Source organism: Cnephaeus nilssonii, assembly GCF_951640355.1.
Source record: "Cnephaeus nilssonii genome assembly, chromosome: 6".
NCBI lineage: Eukaryota > Metazoa > Chordata > Mammalia > Chiroptera > Vespertilionidae > Cnephaeus > Cnephaeus nilssonii.
Window position 1 is genome coordinate 7,785,550 of NC_137077.1, and position 22,277 is coordinate 7,807,826.

At 57.8% G+C, this 22,277-nt stretch overlaps 1 protein-coding gene across 2 annotated transcripts in view; it reads left to right on the forward strand.

Annotated features, from left to right (window-relative positions):
- The window catches only part of MYH9 (myosin heavy chain 9), an 89,166-nt gene extending 67,892 nt beyond the window's left edge, over positions 1 to 21,274 (forward strand). For both annotated transcript variants that reach the window (XM_079774753.1, XM_079774754.1), the window contains exons 18-41: positions 254 to 323; positions 1,064 to 1,224; positions 1,994 to 2,102; positions 2,489 to 2,620; positions 3,055 to 3,261; positions 3,745 to 3,882; positions 6,902 to 7,025; positions 8,205 to 8,376; positions 9,475 to 9,687; positions 10,099 to 10,243; positions 10,993 to 11,199; positions 11,399 to 11,503; positions 11,705 to 11,857; positions 12,826 to 13,074; positions 14,337 to 14,549; positions 14,665 to 14,877; positions 15,222 to 15,383; positions 16,063 to 16,191; positions 17,254 to 17,342; positions 17,431 to 17,554; positions 17,778 to 17,986; positions 18,563 to 18,671; positions 18,769 to 18,941; positions 19,719 to 21,274. In XM_079774753.1, coding sequence (XP_079630879.1) covers positions 254 to 323; positions 1,064 to 1,224; positions 1,994 to 2,102; positions 2,489 to 2,620; positions 3,055 to 3,261; positions 3,745 to 3,882; positions 6,902 to 7,025; positions 8,205 to 8,376; positions 9,475 to 9,687; positions 10,099 to 10,243; positions 10,993 to 11,199; positions 11,399 to 11,503; positions 11,705 to 11,857; positions 12,826 to 13,074; positions 14,337 to 14,549; positions 14,665 to 14,877; positions 15,222 to 15,383; positions 16,063 to 16,191; positions 17,254 to 17,342; positions 17,431 to 17,554; positions 17,778 to 17,986; positions 18,563 to 18,671; positions 18,769 to 18,941; positions 19,719 to 19,836 — 3,724 coding nt within the window. In that variant the 3' untranslated portion in view covers positions 19,837 to 21,274. The remainder of the gene's footprint in view (positions 1 to 253; positions 324 to 1,063; positions 1,225 to 1,993; positions 2,103 to 2,488; positions 2,621 to 3,054; positions 3,262 to 3,744; positions 3,883 to 6,901; positions 7,026 to 8,204; positions 8,377 to 9,474; positions 9,688 to 10,098; positions 10,244 to 10,992; positions 11,200 to 11,398; positions 11,504 to 11,704; positions 11,858 to 12,825; positions 13,075 to 14,336; positions 14,550 to 14,664; positions 14,878 to 15,221; positions 15,384 to 16,062; positions 16,192 to 17,253; positions 17,343 to 17,430; positions 17,555 to 17,777; positions 17,987 to 18,562; positions 18,672 to 18,768; positions 18,942 to 19,718) is intronic.
- Positions 21,275 to 22,277: the final 1,003 nt, after the last annotated feature.

The window sequence follows — 22,277 nt, forward strand, 5'->3', positions numbered from 1 at the left end:
AGCAACCAGTAAGCCCAAACTAATGCTCACTCTTGAGTCAGTTTTTATTCACTTCCGGGAAACGCCGAGGCCTCCTGAGCCATTCAGCCTAAGAAAGGGGCAGGGTGGGGTTCTCCAGATGTCTTCTTTCCTCGAAACGTGGAAGGAACTCTACGTCTGCCACACTGTCGGGGTGGCCCTCTCTCACGGATATTCCAGGCCACATGCATTGAAACGAGGGATGAGCTGACCCGACTTCTTTTCTCTTCCTTAGATACGAAATCCTGACACCCAATTCCATCCCTAAGGGCTTCATGGATGGGAAGCAGGCGTGTGTGCTCATGGTGAGTGGAGCTCCCCCTCTGCTTGGAAGGACCTTTGGCTGGTGCGCACCCACATGGCCAGTGCCTGTCTGACGGGGGGTGTGCCCTGTGGGTCAGGTGACGCCCATGCTCTATTGGCCATCCAATGCTCCAGGTCCCGTTCTACCAAGTCCCCTGCCAGGTTCCCTCTGCATTCTCTAATTCCCACAGCTCTACTGTGAGGAAGGTATTACTATTTGCTCTGTCGTTGGCTCTTTTTGTGTTTTCATTAAAGCATCCCCATTTATAGCTTAGGAGACGTGAGCTCGTAGAGGGGAAGGCCGAGGATCACCTCCTATTGAGCCTGGGCCCGGCCTGTTCTGGAGTGTGTGCTCCTCTCCGTGACCGCGATGATGGTGCTTGGTTGCAGGGTGGCAGCTGGGCTTTTGGAGAACATGACTGTAGTATGCACAGGCGGGGGAGGAGGAAGAGAGGACTTCACATTCCCTTTAATGCTGAGGCTCTGTGTTTTCCTCAAGTCTGACTTGCAACCTTGCCCCATGCTGGAACCCACCTGCCCCTCTTCCTAGCATCCCCCTGAGCCCCAGGATAAGAGAGAAGCAGAAGCTCCAGGACTGACCCTATCTTACCCCTTCCCCCTACACACACACACACACACGCACACATTCACACACTCACTCCCCACCCGAGGCAGGATCTCAGCGTTCGCTGATTGAGGGCTCTGGGTGGCACGCAGTACATGGCCTGCTCTCTCCTGTTAGATCAAAGCCTTGGAGCTGGACAGCAACCTGTACCGCATCGGCCAGAGCAAGGTCTTCTTCCGGGCCGGCGTCCTGGCCCACCTGGAGGAGGAGAGGGACCTGAAGATCACTGACGTCATCATCGGGTTCCAGGCCTGCTGCAGGGGCTACCTGGCCAGAAAGTGAGTCCCGGAGACACCAGCCTCCCCTGGCCTGCCCTGTGCTCGGCCCTTCGAACCCTCCTGGAGCAGAGGGCACCTTAGGAAGCTGTGGCCTGGGAGCCCTAATGCCAGTCAGGTGTCTGCCTAAGGGAGGCCCGCGTGGCTCTCCCTGATCCCCTGCTTCCTGGATTTCCCCCCGATATTTAAAGTGACCAGGTTGACAGGTGGTGAGTGTGCTTGGATTTGCCTGCCCGGAAGGCTCCCGCTCACTGGTATTTCTTGCTGTGTCCCTCGTGTGGGGATGACACCTGGAGCCTGGCTGTCCCCAGAGCACTCTGAGTTCCCAGGGGAGGAGCTGCCCTTCGAGCTCACCTGCTGCAGGACATTGGTCTCCTGAGCCCAGGGCTATAGTTCGCAGCCTAAGCTCCAAGCGCTGGGAGCCAGAGCCTTCGCTCAGCCAGAAGCCCCGCTGGTGGCTGTCTTGAGGGTGGGAAGCTGAAGTCAGTAATCGACTGAATGACCAGCGATCACGCTTGGCTTGGATCTGCAGTTGGTACCCAAGGTTCTTCCACCTCGTGAAGGAGGGTGGGCCTGTGACCCAGGCCCTTGCCACCCTCTGCAAGGTCACCCATAGGACTCAACCCCAAGGCAGCCTCTTTCTCTACCTTTCTGTCCTGAGGTGCCCAGGCAGGGTCATCCCTCCAGAGAAGCTTCTGGGAGCAAGGTCAGGACTGACAGGTTAGAGGTCTGTCCCCTGCCCTGAGGTGCTGACCATGCCGCTCGCCCACAGGGCCTTTGCCAAGCGGCAGCAGCAGCTGACGGCCATGAAGGTCCTGCAGAGGAACTGCGCCGCCTACCTCAAGCTGCGGAACTGGCAGTGGTGGCGGCTCTTCACCAAGGTGGGTCCTGGACGGGCCTCCCGGCGGGGCTCTTGCCCTGAGGGCGCTTTGCCTTTGCCTCCCCGTGCCTGGCAGCGTGACTCCAGGGTGGTCCTGCCCATGGCGTCCAGGGGCATGTGAGCGGTGGTGTTTGTCCGGTGTGGATGGCCGCGGCCTGCTGACAGGCTGGCTTAGAGTGGCTCACACTGCAGCTTCCAAGATGGAAAGCCCACCTGCCACGGCCCACCCACCTCCCACCAAATTGATTTCCAGAAAGATTGCCCCGGTGTGTACCCACAGTGTGCCTGGTTACCCCTCACATTTCTGCGGGTGAGGGGAAAGCCTCATGGCTATTGTCCGGACAGTCGTCTTCAGCTGAGCATGTCTCTCTCCATCTCCTCTCCTAGGTCAAGCCGCTGCTGCAGGTGAGCCGCCAGGAAGAGGAGATGATGGCCAAGGAGGAGGAGCTGGTGAAGGTCCGAGAGAAGCAGCTGGCTGCGGAGAACAGGCTCACGGAGATGGAGACCCTGCAGTCCCAGGTGAGTGTCTGTGGACCCGCCCAGACAGTGCAGCCGGTCACTGTGCTGCCACCTGCTGGCCCTCTGCAGGCGAGGCATGTTCCAGGAGATGTTTCACTAGGAAACGGCCAATCTCTCTGTAGACTTCATTCAGGGTTATGTGATGTAGGGAGGCTGCCCAATGGGATGGAAAGCTCATGAGTGTTGGGTTTGAGGCCCAGCTCCAGCACTTAACCTCTCTGAGCCTGTTTCCTAGGGATCTTGGCGTGCAGCTCCTGTCATAGCAGTAAAGGATGGAGGACACGATAGTTAGTGGCTGGGAACTTAGCACTTCCACGATGGAAACTGCTCTTGTCAGCATGGTCCTCCTTCCAGAAGGCCTAGCTAGGGAACGTCTGTCCTGGAGTGGCTTGAGCAGGTTGAAGGAACTTGCATTTTGCACATGTTGTTTGCAGCTCATGGCAGAGAAGTTGCAGCTGCAAGAGCAGCTGCAGGCGGAAACGGAGCTGTGTGCCGAAGCCGAGGAGCTCCGGGCCCGCCTGACGGCCAAGAAGCAGGAGCTGGAGGAGATTTGCCATGACCTGGAGGCCAGGGTGGAGGAGGAGGAGGAGCGCTGCCAGCACCTGCAGGCGGAGAAGAAGAAAATGCAGCAAAACATCCAGGTAACCCAGCTCCGCCCCCCTGGACACCAGACACGGGGAGGAGGGGACGGTGCCGTGAGGAGCAGTGACGCGGGAACTGGAGAGAACATGAAACGGAAGTGCCGTGGTGGCCGATCCTCCCCTTTTGTCTACGTGGGACAGTCTTTGAGGGGCTTCTCTTCGGGCAGTTGTTTCTCAAACGTGTGTCTCGGCTCTCCACCTGCCGCCCAGCTGAGCACAGAGTCTATTTTATTTCCCGGCCCAGTCCCGGCCGGCTGCTCTGAGGAGCAGAGGGCGATCCGCTCTGCTCTCTGCCCCGTCCTCACGGCGGGGGGCTTGCTAAAGGAAGCACCTCAGAACAAGCGGCCTCATGACTGGACCAGGCTTCTTGTCTGCACGCCCCAGTCTTAACTGTGTGACCCCACATGTGGCCGGGCCACGTCTCAGCCACCCCCACGGGGCTTGTGCGGCCCACCCTCCTCACGTCCCTCGGCTTTGTGACAGGAGCTGGAGGAGCAGCTGGAGGAGGAGGAGAGCGCCCGCCAGAAGCTGCAGCTGGAGAAGGTGACCACCGAGGCCAAGCTGAAGAAGCTGGAGGAGGACCAAATCATCCTGGAAGACCAGAACTGCAAGCTGGCCAAGGTGAGGCCTCGCGTGCGGGACGTGGGCTGTGGAGGGCGGGCCAGGCCCAGGCCACGGCCGAGCCTCCCCGCTGCTGTCGGCAGCACTGTGGCTTCTGCTCAGGAGCAGATTCTTCCTGGTGCCCCCTCCTGGGTGTCCCCTGGCCTCTGGGTGCCAGGGTCATATTTGAAGGGATGCTTCCCAAGGGACAGGCTTGACATTTCTTCTCAGTAAAGCTCCTGAGCCCCGAGGCTTGGTAGAGCTGAACCATCGGTGTGGCACTGCACGTTAGTCTCCGGTGTGGTCTGGGCCCCTTGGTGGCTGGCATTGAGGTGTGAGTGCTTCTCCTTAGCCTTCTCCAGCTGGGGACTGTTTCTTGTGAGAACCAGGCTGGGTCTCTGTCCGCTGATGAGCAGATCGAAGCTGGAGAGCGAGCTAGAGGAGGAGGAGGGGCGCAGTCAGAATGCCGTCCTCGATCCCGAGGGCTGGGGCAGTCAAAGTGGCAGGATGCCTGCCCGCAGCTCTGACGCAGGGGCGAGATGCTCGTGCTGAGTGACGGCCTGTGGCTGTGCTGTTGTGGGGAGACCCTACGGAGATCAGGACTCCAGGGGAGGCCACACCATGGAGACCATGAGGGGAGCAGCCTAGGGCACTTTGGGGCATGAGGAGGTGGGAGGTCATAGCCTGCCCAGTGGTTAAGCACGAGGCATGGAGAAGGTGGTGCCTGAATTCCCTCACCCTGAATTTCCTTACCTGGCCCAAAGGGGTAATCTAGGTCCAAGAAGGGCTTAGGTACCCACGTTTGTTGATCACGGAAGCTTATCTGGCTCTTTAAAGGGAGGTGGTGACCTTACAAAGTGACCCCTTTGATCCAGGGAGTCCTAATGATTCGAATGTTTAAGTCCTTGTCCTTCCATTCAGTCCTAAACTTCTGGACGAGGCATACTTTGAAGAGACCTAAAGTGTTGTACTCAACCAACACTAAGCTCTGACCCACCCTCACACACTGCATACCCTCATACACACTGCATACCCTCACACACACTGTACCTCCTCACACACACTGCATACCCTCACACACACTGTACCTCCTCACACACACTGTACCTCCTCACACACACTGCACCTCCTCACACACACTGTACCTCCTCACACACACTGCACCTCCTCACACACACTGTACCTCCTCACACACACTGCACCTCCTCACACACACTGCACCTCCTCACACACACTGTACCTCCTCACACATACTGTACCTCCTCACACACACTGCACCTCCTCACACACACTGTACCTCCTCACACACACTGCACCTCCTCACACACTGCACCTCCTCACACACACTGCACCTCCTCACACACTGCACCTCCTCACACACACTGTACCTCCTCACACACACTGCACCTCCTCACACACTGCACCTCCTCACACACACTGCACCTCCTCACACACACTGCACCTCCTCACACACACTGTACCTCCTCACACACTGCACCTCCTCACATACACTGCACCTCCTCACACACTGCACCTCCTCACATACACTGCACCTCCTCACACACTGCACCTCCTCACACACACTGCACCTCCTCACACACACTGCACCTCCTCACACACTGCACCTCCTCACACACACTGCACCTCCTCACACACACTGCAACTCCTCACACACACTGTACCTCCTCACACACTGCACCTCCTCACACACACTGCACCTCCTCACACACTGCACCTCCTCACGCACTGCACCTCCTCACACACACTGCACCTCCTCACACACACTGCACACCCTCACACACTGCACCTCCTCACACACACTGTACCTCCTCACACACACTGCACCTCCTCACACACACTGCACACCCTCACACACTGCACCTCCTCACACACACTGTACCTCCTCACACACACTGCACACCCTCACACACACTGCACACCCTCACACACACTGCACCTCCTCACGCACACTGTACCTCCTCACGCACACTGCACCTCCTCACGCACACTGCACACCCTCACACACACTGCACACCCTCACACACACTGCACCTCCTCACGCACACTGCACCTCCTCACACACTACACCTCCTCACACACACTGCACACCCTCACACACTGCACCTCCTCACACACTGCACCTCCTCACACACACTGCACACCCTCACACACTGCACCTCCTCACACACACTGCACCTCCTCACACACACTGCACCTCCTCACACACACTGCACCTCCTCACACACACTGCACCTCCTCACACACACTGCATACCCTCACACACACTGCACACCCTCACACACTGCACCTCCTCACACACACTGCACCTCCTCACACACACTGCACCTCCTCACACACTGCACCTCCTCACACACACTGCACCTCCTCACACACTGCACCTCCTCACACACACTGCACCTCCTCACATACACTGCACCTCTTCACACACACTGTACCTCCTCACACACACTGCACCTCCTCGCACACACTGCACACCCTCACACACTGCACCTCCTCACACACACTGCACCTCCTCACGCACACTGCACCTCCTCACGTACACTGCACCTCCTCACGCACACCCTCACACACACTGCACCTCCTCACACACACTGCACACCCTCACACACACTACACACCCTCACACACATAGCACCTCCTCACACACACTGCACCTCCTCACGCACACTGCACACCCTCACACACATAGCACCTCCTCACATACACTGCACCTCCTCACGCACACTGCACACCCTCACACACATAGCACCTCCTCACACACACTGCACCTCCTCACGCACACTGCACACCCTCACACACATAGCACCTCCTCACATACACTGCACCTCCTCACGCACACTGCACACCCTCACACACACTGCATACCTTCACATTGCATCTCCTCACACTGTACCTCCTCACACACTGCACACCCTCACACACACACACACTGTACACCCTCACACACACTGCACACCCTCACACACACTGCACACCTTCACATTGCATCTCTTCACAAACTGCATCCCCAACCCCACAGGAGAAGAAGCTGTTGGAAGACAGAATAGCCGAGTTCACCACCAACCTCACGGAAGAGGAGGAGAAATCGAAGAGCCTTGCCAAGCTCAAGAACAAACACGAGGCCATGATCACCGACCTGGAGGGTAAGAGGGTGATGGGCAGGAGCTGTCTGACTCGGGAACCCAAGGCATCCACCACTCACGGCCAGGCTGGGCGTCACTGCCGGGAGCGGGAGCGCCCGGCTGGTGTCATGCCCACTCTACATGGGTGAGGCACAGGGTCCGCACCAGCCAGCCACTGCCCTCAAGACCTGGGGTCCAGCATCTGGTCCGATGGGACTCTGGGCCAGCAGGCACCGGTGCTGTGTGGTTGGGAGGGAGCTACCCCTCAGTAAAGAGCGTTCAGGGTAAAGCTCTGGCGTTTCCATCGTGCACCATGGGTTTCACCAGCCTTGGAGACTTCCCAAGAGGTTCTAGGTAGACCTCCCCCTCCACCCCTACCCAGCCTGCCGCTTCCTGGCTGTCATCTTGTACCTATCACTTAACCTCCACGAGCTTTAGTGCTACTTACCTCCAAGGGACACAGTGAAAGGACATTTGTGAGAACTAAAGGGTCTAGTGCTGTGGACACCTGTGTGTACTGTAACATGCTAGGCCGATATCGCGAGGTCCTCGCTTGTCTTGGGACAGAGTGACAGATCGTGTCCTGGTCTCCTTGGGCCCTGGGGATCTGGTGAGGAGGACGGGGTGGACCTGCAGACCCGTGGCTGTCTGTGGACCTCTTGCTCCTCCCCTTAAGAGGGGTGGACACGGTGATGGGGGAATCAGGGAACTCTGAGCTTGTGCCAGGAACCACTGCGCCCTCTGAGGACACACAGGGCAGCCGGTGTGTCCCGGGCAGCGGGTGGGGTTGGACAGACACAGAGCTCACGGTGATGTTCTTTCCTTCATCCAGGAGTTGGTATGGGTGTCTGTGTATTGTGACCCTTTAACCTCATGTGTGTTTTATAATATGCAGTGTTTACGTAAGAATTAAGCATATCCCAGCCGGCGTGGCTCAGTGGTAGGGTGTTGACCTATGAACCAGGGGTCATGGTTCGATTCCTAGTCAGGGCACAAGCCAGCTTGACCCCCAGTGTGAGCCATGCAGGAGGCAACCGATCAATGATTCTCATCATTGATGTTTCTATCTCTCCTCCCCTCTCCCTTCCTCTCTGAAATCATTAAAAATATATTTAAAAAAAAAAAAGAATGAAAAACAAAGATAGCGAGTTCTATGGCCACTAAGGGCTTTGTCGGCTTCTCCCCGTCCTTCCTTCTCAGAGCGCCTCCGAAGAGAGGAGAAGCAGCGTCAGGAGCTGGAGAAGACCCGCCGGAAGCTGGAGGGAGACTCCACGGACCTCAGTGACCAGATCGCCGAGCTCCAGGCTCAGATCGCCGAGCTCAAGATGCAGCTGGCCAAGAAAGAGGAGGAGGTCCAGGCTGCCCTGGCCAGGTGAGCCAGAGCGTCAGCCCACCAGGGGGTCAGAGCCAGCACTTCCTGCGGCTGCCTGCTGTGGGCCTTGGTGCCTCAGTGAGCTGTGAGCAATTGCTCTGCTGTTGTCTTGGAAACCAGTTCACAGCAAAACATTTCTTGTCATTTGTTTGTTTGTAATCCCCAAAAAGTCATCCACAATATCGCCAAACCATTGGCTATAGGCATGCTTTTTTTAAAAATAGACTATTTCTTAGAGCAGTTTTAGGCGCATAGCAAAATTGAACCAGCAGTATAGAGAATTTTGATACCCTCCACCACCACCCCCACAACACACACACACACACACACACACACACACACACACACACAAAGTCTTCTCCCACAATCAACATCCTACACCAGAATGGTATACAGTAGGTCCTCGGGTTACATCGGAGATAACGTGATTTTCACCGTAAGTCGGAACACACCTACATAAGCACCTACGTCACTCACGTGGAGCACATACACAGCAGTAATGAAGTGAAACAGTAAAAAAATTTAAAAGGAAGATAACAATTCCTGGCCTTTATTTGTGGTAAATAAATAATAAAAAACATAAAGCACATATGTACATACGTCGAAATGATGGAACTTTTTCTTTTTATAAATAAATGGGAGATGGCGACGTAACCACAAAACGACGTACGTTCAAGTTGGACGTAACCCGAGACTGTCTGTATATTTGTTACAGTTGACGAACCTACATTGATACATCATTATCACCTAAAATCTGTGGCACATTTGTATTTTTATTTTGTTGCAGTGTTCATGGACTATGGCCATTTATTTCTTTTTATTTGTTTATTTAATATTTGAACTTCTCTGTATGTTGAAAGCACTGGAATTCAGTTTGGCAAATGAAATGATTTCTCTGAGTTTTCCCGTGCTGAAAGTGGCATTGCCCTTACCTTTGGCACGGTGTGCCTCAGATACTGTGTTTGCTGAGTGAAGCTCCTAAGGGCTAGGACTCAGACTGCCACAAGTGGCTTTGGCTGCTTTTCTCTAAAGCCTTATCTGCAAACTCTGCTCCTTAAAGGTGAACTGGCCTCATCTTGCTGTTGGTTTCTTTGGCAGAGTGGAGGAAGAAGCCACGCAGAAGAACATGGCCCTGAAGAAGATCCGTGAGCTGGAATCTCAGATCTCTGAACTGCAGGAGGACCTGGAGTCTGAGCGTGCTTCTCGGAACAAAGCTGAGAAGCAGAAGCGGGACCTTGGGGAAGAGCTGGAGGCTCTGAAGACAGAGTTGGAGGACACCCTGGATTCTACGGCTGCCCAGCAGGAGCTCAGGTATGCCATGGGGCAGACTGGCCAAGCCACACACGGGAAAGGAGGCCGAGGCCTGGAAGGGGTGGGTCCTAGGCCTGTGAATACACACAGAGCGTGTGTGAATACACACAGAGTGGGTGTGAATACACACAGAGGAGTGGGTGTGAATACACACCGAGTGGGTGTGAATACACAGAGAGCGGGGAAGCTGTAGGTTCCTCAGTATCTTCTCTACCAAAGCCCTATTCAAGAACCTGCTTGAAGTGTGGGTGGGACAGGCTGGGCTTTAAGGCTGAAGGGAACGGAAGCCTCTGCAGTGCCTACGCCTGCAGAGGATGGACAGCTGGGGCGGGAGGCCCAGGTCACTGGCTGGCCCTGGGGCAGCCCCGCTCCAGGCTCCCTGGCCTCCATTCTGAGGGCATTCCTCTCCAGGTCCAAACGTGAGCAGGAAGTGAATATCCTGAAGAAGACCCTCGAGGACGAGGCCAAGACCCACGAGGCCCAGATCCAGGAGATGAGGCAGAAGCACTCACAGGCCGTGGAGGAGCTGGCCGAGCAGCTGGAGCAGACAAAGCGGGTGCGTGGGCTTCCCCCAGGGGCTGGCTCCGTGACTTCAGCTGGGGGGTCTGGCACCTTTCAGGGCGGGTCCTCCTGGAGACTGGCTGCCTCTCCGGGCCAGTCCTGTATGACAGAACAGCTCCCCAGCTAGACTGCCGGGGTCAGGGGTCAGAGTTCAGCTCCGGCCCTCAGCGGCTGTGTGACTTCGGCAGATAGTTACCCCCATGCCTCAGTTTCCCCCTCTGTAAAGGAGGTAATGATAGGTCCGTCTTATATGTTTATGTGACAGTTGGAGTTAATGACACGTAAAGCACTTAGGGGCTCAGTACGTTGTTCAAATACAGTTATTATTTTGTTCAACAACCTGCCAGACGAGAAAGCTTCCAGGAATTGGAGCAACCTGAGACGGAGTTCCACAGGGCCTGAGGGTCCCTTTTCTGAAGTCTGGGTCCTCTCTAGACATCTCCCAGCTGGGGTCTTCTGGGGAAAACCCTGAGGGAGGGGTTGGTTTAGAGGTGGAGAAGCTGAGGCCTCAGAGACGAGGACATGTGCTGGTGTCACGCACTGATGTCATGCACCGGCTGAGTGATGAGTACTGATCAAGTGCGAGCCTCTGAGTCCGGGGCACTGGCAAGAGGCCACCTCCCAAACTTACCCAACATCATTTTTTCGGCAGAGGCGGCGGTTCTCCCGATGGTACTAGAAAGACCAGCCTCGTGACAGGGCGTGGGTGATGCCCCCTCACACCTTTGCTTCCTTCCCTCCCAGGTGAAAGCCAACCTTGAGAAGGCCAAGCAGACCCTGGAGAATGAGCGAGGAGAGCTGGCCAACGAGGTGAAGGCCCTGCTGCAGGGCAAAGGGGACTCAGAGCACAAGCGGAAGAAAGTGGAGGCCCAGCTGCAGGAGCTGCAGGTGAAGTTCAACGACGGAGAGCGCGTGCGCACGGAGCTGGCCGACAAGGTCACCAAGCTGCAGGTGAGGATTCCGCCGGGACCCGGGCCTGGGCCGTGGTCCCTTCGGCAGCTCCTCGCCTGGGCCCAGTTCCCCAGGCTCCTGCTCTTTTTCTTGCTTCAAACTGGCTCCTCGGCGAGGCTTCTGGTTCAGCTTAGCCTGAAAGCACGGAGGTGGGGCAGGCCTGGTCAGACTCATGCCTTTGTCTCCACCGTCCCTGCAGGTTGAGCTGGACAACGTGACGGGCCTCCTCACCCAGTCTGACAGCAAGTCCAGCAAGCTCACCAAGGACTTCTCCACCCTGGAGTCCCAGCTGCAGGACACACAGGTGAGGGTGGCAGCAGGTCTCTGCAGCTGGGCCTTTCCTGGGAGGAGGCAGTGCATCACCTGCCACACCTCTGGGTCCTTCTGGCTCCCCAGCAGGGTTTCCCTGAGTCAGAGGGACCAGCTGCCCCCCCGCCAGGGGTGTGGGGCTGCGCGGCTCTGACGCTGCCCCTCCTGGCCCCGCGCCCCTCTTGTCCTCGTGTAGGAGCTGCTGCAGGAGGAGAACCGGCAGAAGCTGAGCCTGAGCACCAAGCTGAAGCAGGTGGAAGACGAGAAGAACTCCCTGAGGGAGCAGCTGGACGAGGAGGAGGAGGCCAAGCGGAACATGGAGAAGCAGATGGCCACCCTCCAGGCCCAGGTTCGGTGCTAGCTCCCCCGCAAGAGGCCCAGGCTGGGGAGGCACGGCCCTGTCTGCTGGTCCCCCCAGCTGCCAGTGCTGGGTGCCCTTCCCCAGGGAGCTCCTGCCCTCTCCAGCCCCGGGCTCCTAGCCCAGGGTGCCCAGGTAGCATTCAGGGACCCGTGAACTCAGCGGGAGGAGGCTGGACACCATTATCCTCACCAGTCTCTAGCCGACATCTAGCATTTTCGTCCTTATGCCAGTGGACAGCCAGCCATGGCGGTCACAGTGCCGGTGGCCTTGCTCACTAGAACCCAGTCCCATGTCCAGGCCACGGCGGGGCTTCGGGGACGTCACTGTGCTCCTGGCACTTCAGGAGGCTGCTGCTTGATGTGCTAATAAAGAAGCACTTGGGTCACAACTAGTTTTTTAAATATCTGAGCACCGCTGCATTCCTGTACTGGTGTTCTTGATAGTCCTAATGCATTCTATGTGTATCAGGACGTTATGACGAGGAGTTCGTAGTCTGCTCTAGACGGTCAAAGGTCCCACATCCAAACTCGATCAGGAGCCCTCTTCTAGATCCTGTCTGGGGACTTCAATGTGCCTGGTCGGGAGGCCTGCCCTGAGCTCAGAATGGGTGCACGGTCCGCTCCACGGTCTGGGGGGAGTAGCTAGCACGTGAGCGTGATGGCAGCTCTGTGTCCAGGTGCAAGGAGGAGGCTGCAGGACGGTGTCTGGGTCCTCCTGGCTCCCCCACACCAATTCCCCAGAGGGCACTGGCCCTGCTGCCTGGGGCAGGTGATGAGGATGCTCGCTTCTGGGTGAGCCCTTGTAAGGGGTAGGTCACAGTGGAGAGGCCCTGCAAATGGGTGGCTCCCTGGCCTCCATTCATGAGGTAGCAGGCCAGTCCTAGTTGTCTCGGGCACAGGTGCGTGACCTGAACAGGTGCCATCTTGGGTGTCTCCTTACTCCTTGCTCCTGCCCAGGTGACCGACATGAGGAAGAAGATGGAGGATGGTGTGGGGTGCCTGGAGACTGCCGAGGAAGCCAAGAGGAAGCTGCAGAAGGACCTGGAGGGGCTGAGCCAGCGCTACGAGGAGAAGGTGGCCGCCTACGACAAGCTGGAGAAGACCAAGACGCGGCTGCAGCAGGAGCTGGACGACCTGCTCGTGGACCTGGACCACCAGCGGCAGAGCGTCTCCAACCTGGAGAAGAAGCAGAAGAAGTTTGACCAGGTGTGTGCCGTCTGCCTGCTCCCATTTCCTTTCTTCTGCAAACACCAGGGCTTCGGGCCTCGGCCGCGGACACCGAGGGAGCCCTGGGGTCCCGTCACTAGCAGCAGGCGCTCAGCGGTGTGGGCTTCCCACTTGTTGAGGGGCCTGGCGGGAAAGGGCTCGGCCTTAGCCGGGTTGGCTCAGTGGCTAGAGCGGTGGCCTGCAGATTGAAAGGTCACGATTCCGGTCATGGGCACGCACCTCGGGTGCAGGCTCAGCCTCGGCCCCCGTAGGGACATGTGCGGGAGGCAACCAGTTGATGTGTCTCTCCCACATTGATGTTTCTCTCTGTGTGTCTCGCCCCCTTCCTTCCACTCTTTCTAAAAATCAGTGGAAACAATATCCTCAGGTGAGAATTAACAACAAAATGAGAAAGTGCTCGGAACAGGGCATCTTCATTTGATAGGCTCAGGAGTGACTTCCGCTTTCTGGTTTCTTATGTTTTTCACACCTTCTATAATGAACCGATTTTTTTATGCATGTGTTCATGCCTCTTCCTCATTCTAAAGGACCTGAGGCAGCACATAGAGGGCAGGCAGTGGGCTGGGATAGAAAATGGGAGAAATCAGGGCTCAGCTCCCCGGCCTTGTGCCGCTATGGCAGAGGGCGCATTGCGCTCAGCCAGGCTGCTTCCTGTCTGGTGTCTCTGGCTGCCTTCCTGTTATAAAGTCAGGTGGTGGCTGCATACACACAGCCTGCAAAGTCTAAAGCGCTTACTCGCTGGTCCTTTAAGAAACAGGTCCACGGAATAAATGAGGGGCGGGGCCAAGGGGATGGGAAGGTGGGAAAATAAGGCTCAGCAAGGGTAGGCCCACGGGAAGAATGGGCACCAGGGGGATTTAAACTCACGTCCTTGGGCGAGGCCACAGCAGCCGGAGTCACACTCATCAGGTCGTTCAGGAGAACAAAGCCCTTCCAGGTCTGAGCGGCCATGTTTCCTGTGGTTCTTATGGAGGGAGCCGTGGGACAAAGAACCATTAGTGAGTGACAAAATGAGAGACCTAAGTCCTGGTGGCAGAGGTGATCTCTGCCCTCATCGGTTACACACTGACAGTGCCTGTCACCCTGGGAACCAGCTTGTGCTTGCTCTTCCTGGTCCCCTCCCCTCAGAGCCGGCGCTGGACCTTCAGCCACAGTCTGCACGTGCTACCGGCCTGGGGTCCGCAGGTTCTGAGCTCTTTCTAAGAGCCGTTGCTCGAGTCTCATGGCCATGTCTTTCCCAGCTCCTGGCGGAGGAGAAGACCGTCTCTGCCAAGTATGCGGAGGAGCGTGACAGGGCAGAGGCGGAGGCCCGAGAGAAGGAGACCAAGGCGCTGTCGCTGGCCCGGGCCCTGGAGGAGGCCATGGAGCAGAAGGCAGAGCTGGAGCGGCTCAACAAGCAGTTCCGCACGGAGATGGAGGACCTCATGAGCTCCAAGGATGACGTGGGCAAGAGTGTGAGTACCGGGAGGGGCCGCGTGGGGCAGCACGGAGGATTAGTGGGTGATCGGACACTGAGCCCTCGGGGACCCCTTGTCCCTCTGCTTCTGACTCGAGTTCCCTCGGTGGCAGGTCCACGAGCTGGAGAAGTCTAAGCGGGCCCTGGAGCAGCAGGTGGAGGAGATGAAGACCCAGCTGGAGGAGCTGGAGGATGAGCTTCAGGCCACCGAGGATGCCAAGCTGCGGCTGGAGGTGAACCTGCAGGCCATGAAGGCCCAGTTCGAGCGGGACCTGCAGGGCCGGGACGAGCAGAGCGAGGAGAAGAAGAAGCAGCTGGTCAGACAGGTGCGTGTGGCCCTCCCGCTCCAGGGTCAGGCCCTCTCGGCCTCTGGGCAGAGGTGGGCATAGAAGCCTCCACCCCGCCAGGTTCCAGCAGACTTCCTCTCTCCTTTATCTACCTCGATGGTGGAAGGCTCCCTGGCCATGTCTTCCAGTCCTCTCTTCTGTGAAATTGGGGGGAGGGGCAGGGCAGAGGAACAGTGACCATATCAGGATTTTTTGTTAGTAATTCTCATTGGCTTCTGGAGGCCCCATGGATCCACAGAGCTGGGCCAAACCCACCTGGTCGCAGAGCTGGAGTCGGGTCTGTGTGTGGGTCCGGCCTCCTGAGCTGTTGGCATCTCCCCCAGGTGCGGGAGATGGAGGCAGAGCTGGAAGACGAGCGGAAGCAGCGCTCACTGGCAGTGGCCGCACGGAAGAAGCTGGAGCTGGACCTGAAGGACCTGGAGGCCCACATCGACTCGGCCAACAAGAACCGCGACGAAGCCATCAAACAGCTGCGGAAGCTGCAGGTGCGGTCAGGCCCGACCACAGCAGATCAGGCCGCACGCGGGGTGCTGGGGTCAGCCTGGGGCTGGGAGTCTAGTGGGGTGGCCAGGAATGCGGATGATTGCCGCCTTCCCCTGTCCGAGGAAGGTCTTGGTGCCCTCAGTCCGTCTCACAGACGGGGACTCAGGCCCAGCGGTTGAGTGGGAACAGTCTGAAAGCTACTTGACCAAGATCTTTAGGATTAAAACAGACGGCAGGAGAAGAAGAAAGGAAATGTGCTCCTGCGTGAGGTCGGGATAACCTGGCAGAGTAGCAGGTGTGGGGGCGGGGAGGGGGGTGCAGGGAGGGAATGGTGCCGGAGCGCAGGATTCAAGCCAACAGGGAGTTGTAGAAAGTGAAACATGAGCCACGTGGGTCCTATGGACACGGTGACTGACGCTGCCCAGGGTATGCGTCGTAGATCCGGACGGTCAGTGAGTATAAAATGGTGTCGGGTAAAGGAGCATTTTGTCTTTGGTTACTGTTTTGCCCTTTTAGTTAAGCTTGTTCCTTGTGGTGTCAAGGAAAAGGGCAGCCACAAGGTCCTATTGGTGGTTGTCCCTTGGTCTGGGTGGGAGGTGGGAGGTGGGGTGGGCAGGACCTGAGTGGCCACTGGGGTCGGGGTGGAGGTACCAAGGTACCAAGTGTCTCCTCCCCCCACAGGCCCAGATGAAGGACTACATGCGCGAGCTGGATGACACGCGGGCCTCCCGCGAGGAGATCCTGGCACAGGCCAAGGAGAACGAGAAGAAGCTGAAGAGCATGGAAGCCGAGATGATTCAGCTGCAGGAGGTGATCAGGGCCAAAGGGTCAATCAGAGTCTCTGCCCTCTGGCCAGCAGGTGGCAGTGCAGGACCTCCACTGGGCTCGTGTTGGTCAGGGCTGAAGATAAGCTAGGCCAGTGGTCGGCAAACTCATTAGTCAACAGAGCCAAATATCAGCAGTACAATTGAAATTTCTTTTGAGAGCCAAATTTTTAAAACTTAAACTATATACGTAGGTACATTGTTATTAACTTAATTAGGGTACTCCTAAGCTGGCCTTTGCTAAAAACTCAAGGGGCCAAAGAGCCGCATGTGGCTCGCGAGCCGCAGTTTGCCAAGGGGAACTCCAGGATTTAGTTGGGGTGGGTCTTTATGAAAGAATTCCCTGCAGGATTTCAGTTTGTAACCTCCACCTCCCTCAGTGAATGGCCTCCTGGCCAAGAGAGCTCCCTCCCAGAGGCTTGTGTGCCGAGTGTCCCCTTGTCTATCACACACGAGGCATAGAGCTTCCTCAGGATCTGGGCAGGCTTCTGCAGTGGGGGCCAGACATCCAGGCAGGTCCTTGTCCACTCTTGCTAATTGACTGTGCTCTCCTGCCAGGGCCTGGGTGGGATCCTTCCCTCCATGGTCACATGAGGGCCTTTGTCCATGGGCCCTCACCCTGGGGGTCAAGTCCCTCTCTTCCACCTGGCTTTCAGAGACCTCACACCCAGGTCCTAACTCACGTCTCTCCTGATATCTGGTCTACCCGGGATGAAGAGGGACCAGCATGCCCCGTTAGGCCACAACAGTTTGTTATTTTTCGCTACATCCCTGGCTCCAGGCCTGGTTCTGAGCACTTAGATGGGGGGGGGGCGGGGGAGCTTTATAAACCTGTGGTGCCTAATCTGTGACCTCTGAGGGAGGAATCAGCCCTGTGAGCCAGAGGGGCTCATGGGGAAGGACCTCATGGAGGAGGCAGGCCCAGAAGGGGGTTAGAGGGGGCGCCAGGGTCTTGGGGAGGATGGCACTGCAGAGGACCAGGAAGGGAAGGGGTGGCCTTTCAGGGCAGCGGGTTGCCAGGGGGTCACACTCTGGGTTCTCGTGGCAGGAACTGGCAGCTGCAGAGCGTGCCAAGCGCCAGGCCCAGCAGGAGCGGGACGAGCTGGCCGACGAGATTGCCAACAGCAGCGGCAAAGGGTGAGTGAGCCACTATGTACAGGTGGGTGTTGTGGGGGGTTCACCCCCTCTGGGACTGGCCCCTTCTCACTCCTCCCGGCCTCCCCAGAGCCCTGGCGTTGGAGGAGAAGCGGCGCCTGGAGGCTCGCATCGCCCAGCTGGAGGAGGAGCTGGAGGAGGAGCAGGGCAACACGGAGCTGGTGAACGACAGGCTGAAGAAGGCCAACCTGCAGGTGGGCAGGGCTGGGCGGCCTGGGCACTCCCTGGCACTGCACCGTGCTCGGGCTGTGGGTCCTGAGTGCCACCTCGGCCAAGCCAGCAGCTTCCTGATTGCTTAGGGGAGCATGTCCTGGCCCCTGTTAAATTTGGGGAACCTGGTGTTATAAGGGGATCTGTGGGGTTTGTCCCCAGCAGGGTCCCCAGCCTTCCTCCGTTCACGAGCCCTTCTTCCCACAGATCGATCAGATCAACACAGACCTGAACCTCGAGCGCAGCCACGCCCAGAAGAACGAGAACGCCAGGCAGCAGTTGGAGCGCCAGAACAAGGAGCTCAAGGTCAAGCTGCAGGAGATGGAGGGCACTGTCAAGTCCAAGTACAAGGCCTCCATCACTGCCCTGGAGGCCAAGATCGCGCAGCTGGAGGAGCAGCTGGACAACGAGACGAAGTAGGTCTCCCTCTCCCGTCACCTGAGCGAGCTTCAGGCCCCTGTGGGTGTAGTCAGGAACCAGCTTCCTGTCCCTGCGGCTCATCTCCCCATCCCGACGGGCTCTCCTCCGTTTCCCTGGGGCCTGTAGAGCTTGAGGAGCCCGGGGCCCACCTCTGAAGTTGAGGTTTGGGGGACTGTCTGGTAGGCTGCCTCAGACAGAGGTAGGCGTTCACAACCACCTGGGCACAGTCTGGGCTCAGCAAGACAGAGACTTGTTGGGAGGTAATAGGGGTCCCACTGGGCCCCCCATCTCAATTTTCCCTTTTCCTAGGGCCACATATGCTCTGAGATGTGTCCCTTTTCTTCTCGGAGCCCCAGTTTCCCCATCTGTGAAATGGGGCCAATTAACGTGGCTCCCAGAAGAGCCAAAACTCACAGTGGGTGTCCAGTAAAGAGGGGGGCTGCCTTAGCATCGAGGCCTCCCTGGGGGGAAGTAGCAGTGAGGCCCGGGAGTGGGTGGTCCAGCCTGCGGTGTGTGGGCCGGACCCTCTGAAGGAGGGTGTCCCCCTAAGCCGCGCTGTCTGTGCCTGGCAGGGAGCGCCAGGCGGCCTGCAAGCAGGTGCGTCGGGCCGAGAAGAAGCTGAAGGACGTGTTGCTGCAGGTGGATGATGAGCGCAGGAACGCCGAGCAGTTCAAGGACCAGGTGTGTTTGTGGGCAGAGCGGTGGGCTGGCCAGGGGCCGTACAGGCCACGCTCGCCCAGGACGCCTAACCATGGCCACTGGCCACACATCCCCACAGGCCGACAAGGCGTCCACCCGCCTGAAGCAGCTCAAGCGGCAGCTGGAGGAGGCCGAGGAGGAGGCCCAGCGGGCCAACGCCTCCCGCAGGAAACTGCAGCGTGAGCTGGAGGACGCCACCGAGACCGCGGACGCCATGAACCGGGAGGTCAGCTCCCTCAAGAACAAGCTCAGGTGAGCCCTGCCTCCGCCGGCCCCCTCCTGTTATTTCTGCTTTCACAGTGGTTTGTGCTCGACGTCAGTGAGCACAGCCCTGGAGGCCGAGAAAGTGGCGTCAGGGCCGCTGCCCCGGGTTCTTCTTGCCCTCTGGGCTCTGGCCCAGCCTGTGGATGGACATTAAATTCTATTACTCCATCCCATCTGCAAAGTCTGCTCCTGCGGCCGCTCCCAATCCGATGCCGAGGGTCCCATGCTGGACGTTTGAACTAGAAGGTGTGAGGCAGCTGCGGGTCCGGCCCACGCTCGGTGCCGCGAGCGCTTGCTGAACGCAGCTGCTGCCCTCTCACCGCACCTGCAGGACAGAGGGCCTCTCCCCAGTGTCATCGCTGCCTGCTGTTCACGGCAGTCCTTTTTCACGCACGCAGTCCACAGGAGCAGGCCTTCTGTCAGCACTGAAGACTGCTTTCTTACACGTGGTGGGAGGAAGGTGCCGGGCTTCCCGCACTGTGTTCCTGCATCTCTCCGTCTCCGTTTTGTCCTCAGTTTGAGGAAAGGGAGGCATGCTGCAGAAGGCCCCTCCTTCTATTCTAGTCCTTTCCCCCTTGTCCTCCGTCCTGATTTCCTGGTGGGTTTTGCTTCCACTTTAACCACCTGCTCCCTGAGAGCCCGCCTGGCCTGTATCGCTTCTCCTGTGGGATGTTAGGCGCCCATTTGCCTCTAGGGGTCGCTGTGGTGTGTGAGCTGTGTTGGGCCACCCTGGCTGGCCCTCTGACCCTCTGCCTCTGCCTGCAGGCGTGGGGACCTGCCATTTGTTGTGCCCCGCCGAATGGCTCGGAAAGGCACTGGCGAGTGCTCGGACGACGAGGTGGACGGCAAAGCCGACGGGGCAGAGGCCAAAGCTGCCGAATAACCTCTCTGCCTCTTGCCCCAGAAGGACAGACAGACAGACCGAACGACCAACGGATGACTCCGCCTCCCCTTTCTAGCCCCCGCAGCACCCCCTCACCTCCTTGGGACTGCTGTGACCGTGACCCCAGCCCCTGTCACCCAGCCAGGGGACCTCAGGCCTGTGCCTCCCCCTGCCCCCCAGGCCTGTGAGGGCCTCTGGCTTCTCTGCTGCAGCCCTCCCCTCGCCTGCCCTTGCCTCCCCACCCTCCCTCCCACCCCGAGAATCTGATACCAAAGAGTCAGGGCCCTGGGCCCCTGGCTGGGGACAGAGTGGCCTGCAGGGTCTTCGGCCTCCTCTTGCCAAAAGCGCAAGGTGGTAAGGCCAGAAGGGCAGCCGCCGGGGACGGGCAAGAGAGTTTTCTACGAATCTATTTTTCTTCAGACTAAGAAGTTTTGATAGCCCAACACCCCAGAAGAATCGTCACCTTTACCCCCTCTGCCACCAGCTCTTCCCTACCCCCTTCTTTGCTGTTGGCAATCACACGCGGTGACCTCACACCCTCTGCCCCACCGGCCCCCTTCCGTGGGCTCTGGGTGGTCCGGCCAGAGCAGGCCCAGGGCCGCCACCTCTGTGCAGGGCACAGAGTGCTGGGGATGGGGTAGGGGGTCGTTCCTCCCCACCCCCACTGGGCAGCGCACTGTCCCCTTCCTGATTCTAGAGCGTCTCAAGTGCAATGATGACCCCTTCCCCTCCTTTGCGGAGGGCAGCCTGCCCTGCCACAGCCAGGCCGGGACCCGCAGACAGGGCTTAGGGGCAAGCCGGAAAGGCCAGCAGTGGCTTCTCCCAACACTCTTGGGGACCAAATATATTTAATGGTTAAGAGACTTGTCCCAGATCTGACAGCCAAGGCATCAGACGGGGCCAGTGACCTCCCACACGACCTTGACCTATTCCAGGACTGGGCCCGAGGGTCGTTTATTGGCACCGTTGACTCAGTACCGTTGAAAAACCCACCATCTGCACAGATGTTTTTGGAAGGAGAAAAATAAAAGGTTTTCTTCCCCCTTGTAATAAATGGTAAACCCCTGGTCTTCGTCACTGCCTTCCTTTGGAGCCTGTTTAGGAGAGGAGCGTGTCCTACACTGGTCTGCACTGGTTGCTGATTTCCCTGTATTCCTAACTGTTATGTATATGCTGCATTTAGACTTACTTATGGCAAAGAAGGTTTTTTTTTAAAGAAACAAACTCCACAAATCATGAAGCTGTGTAAAAGCTACATATGCCTCCAAAGCTCTGAATTCAGGTCCCAGTTGCTGTCACAAAGGAGTGAATGGAATCGCACCCCACCCTTTTTCTAGAGTAAAAGTGCCTTAGCATGTGCTGCAGCTGTCACCACTACAGGAAGCTGGTTTCCAGAGGTTTCCACTGAGCGTCACAATAAAGAGTCCATGTGCTATGAGCCTGTGTCTGTGGTGTCTGTGCGCAGCGAGGGCTGGAGGCGCTGTGCTGTGCTTGTGCAGCGGGCACCTGCGCGGTGCATCCTGGAAGCTGCCAGCAGGGCAGCGTGCTGGGCACGGGCCAGGGTGGGGCGGCAGTCATGCAGAAAAGGAGAGAGACAGAGAGGTAGGCTGGGCCCGGGCCAAGGAAGCTAGGAGTGTCTCCTTTAAGCCTTAGTTCATTAGTTATTGAGCACCTGCTGTGTGCTTGACACTGAGCTGGCTCAAGGTAGAGATAGGCACTAAGTTCCGGGGGCTTCCTCAGTCATCACACAGTGCAGTCTGCCCTGGGAGCAGGATGGGGACTTGGTGGGTGAGCCTGAGGGTGTTGGAGCAGGAGGCTCTCGTAGGACTGTCAAAGCTTGGCTCGTTCATTCTGTTAACAAAGGCAGAGCATAAATAAACCAGGCCCTTGCTCACCAGGAGGACAAGGGAAGTAAAGAGACCAAAGTCCCCGCAGTTGCAAAAGGGGGAGGGAGCAAAGGTTTTCCTCAGAAGGGAGATGGCACCCACTTGACGAGAGATGTGGACTCCAGCCGCGAGCCAGGGCTGCTGGGCAGCAGGGTTGCTAAGGGCAGCCGGGCGCCTGTGGACTCCAGCTGCGAGCCAGGGCCACTGGGCAGCAGGGTTGCTAAGGACAGTTGGGTGCCTCCGGGCAGGACATTCTTTTATTAAATGTGTAATATACACTGAGTGCCAGATTATTATGATCTCTGAACGCATAATAATCCGGCCACTCAGTGTGTGTGTGTGTGTGTGTGTGTGTGTGTGTGTGTGTAGAGCCTGGTGTATGGGTGGGGTCCGGCCAGCCTGGCCACAGGGAGGGGACATGGGCGGTTGGACGGCCTGCCTGCTGGTCGAACTCCTGGTCGAGGGGACAATTTGCATATTAGCCTTTTATTATATAGGATATACACTGAGTGGCCAGATTATTATGTGTTCAGAGATCATAATAACCTGGCCACT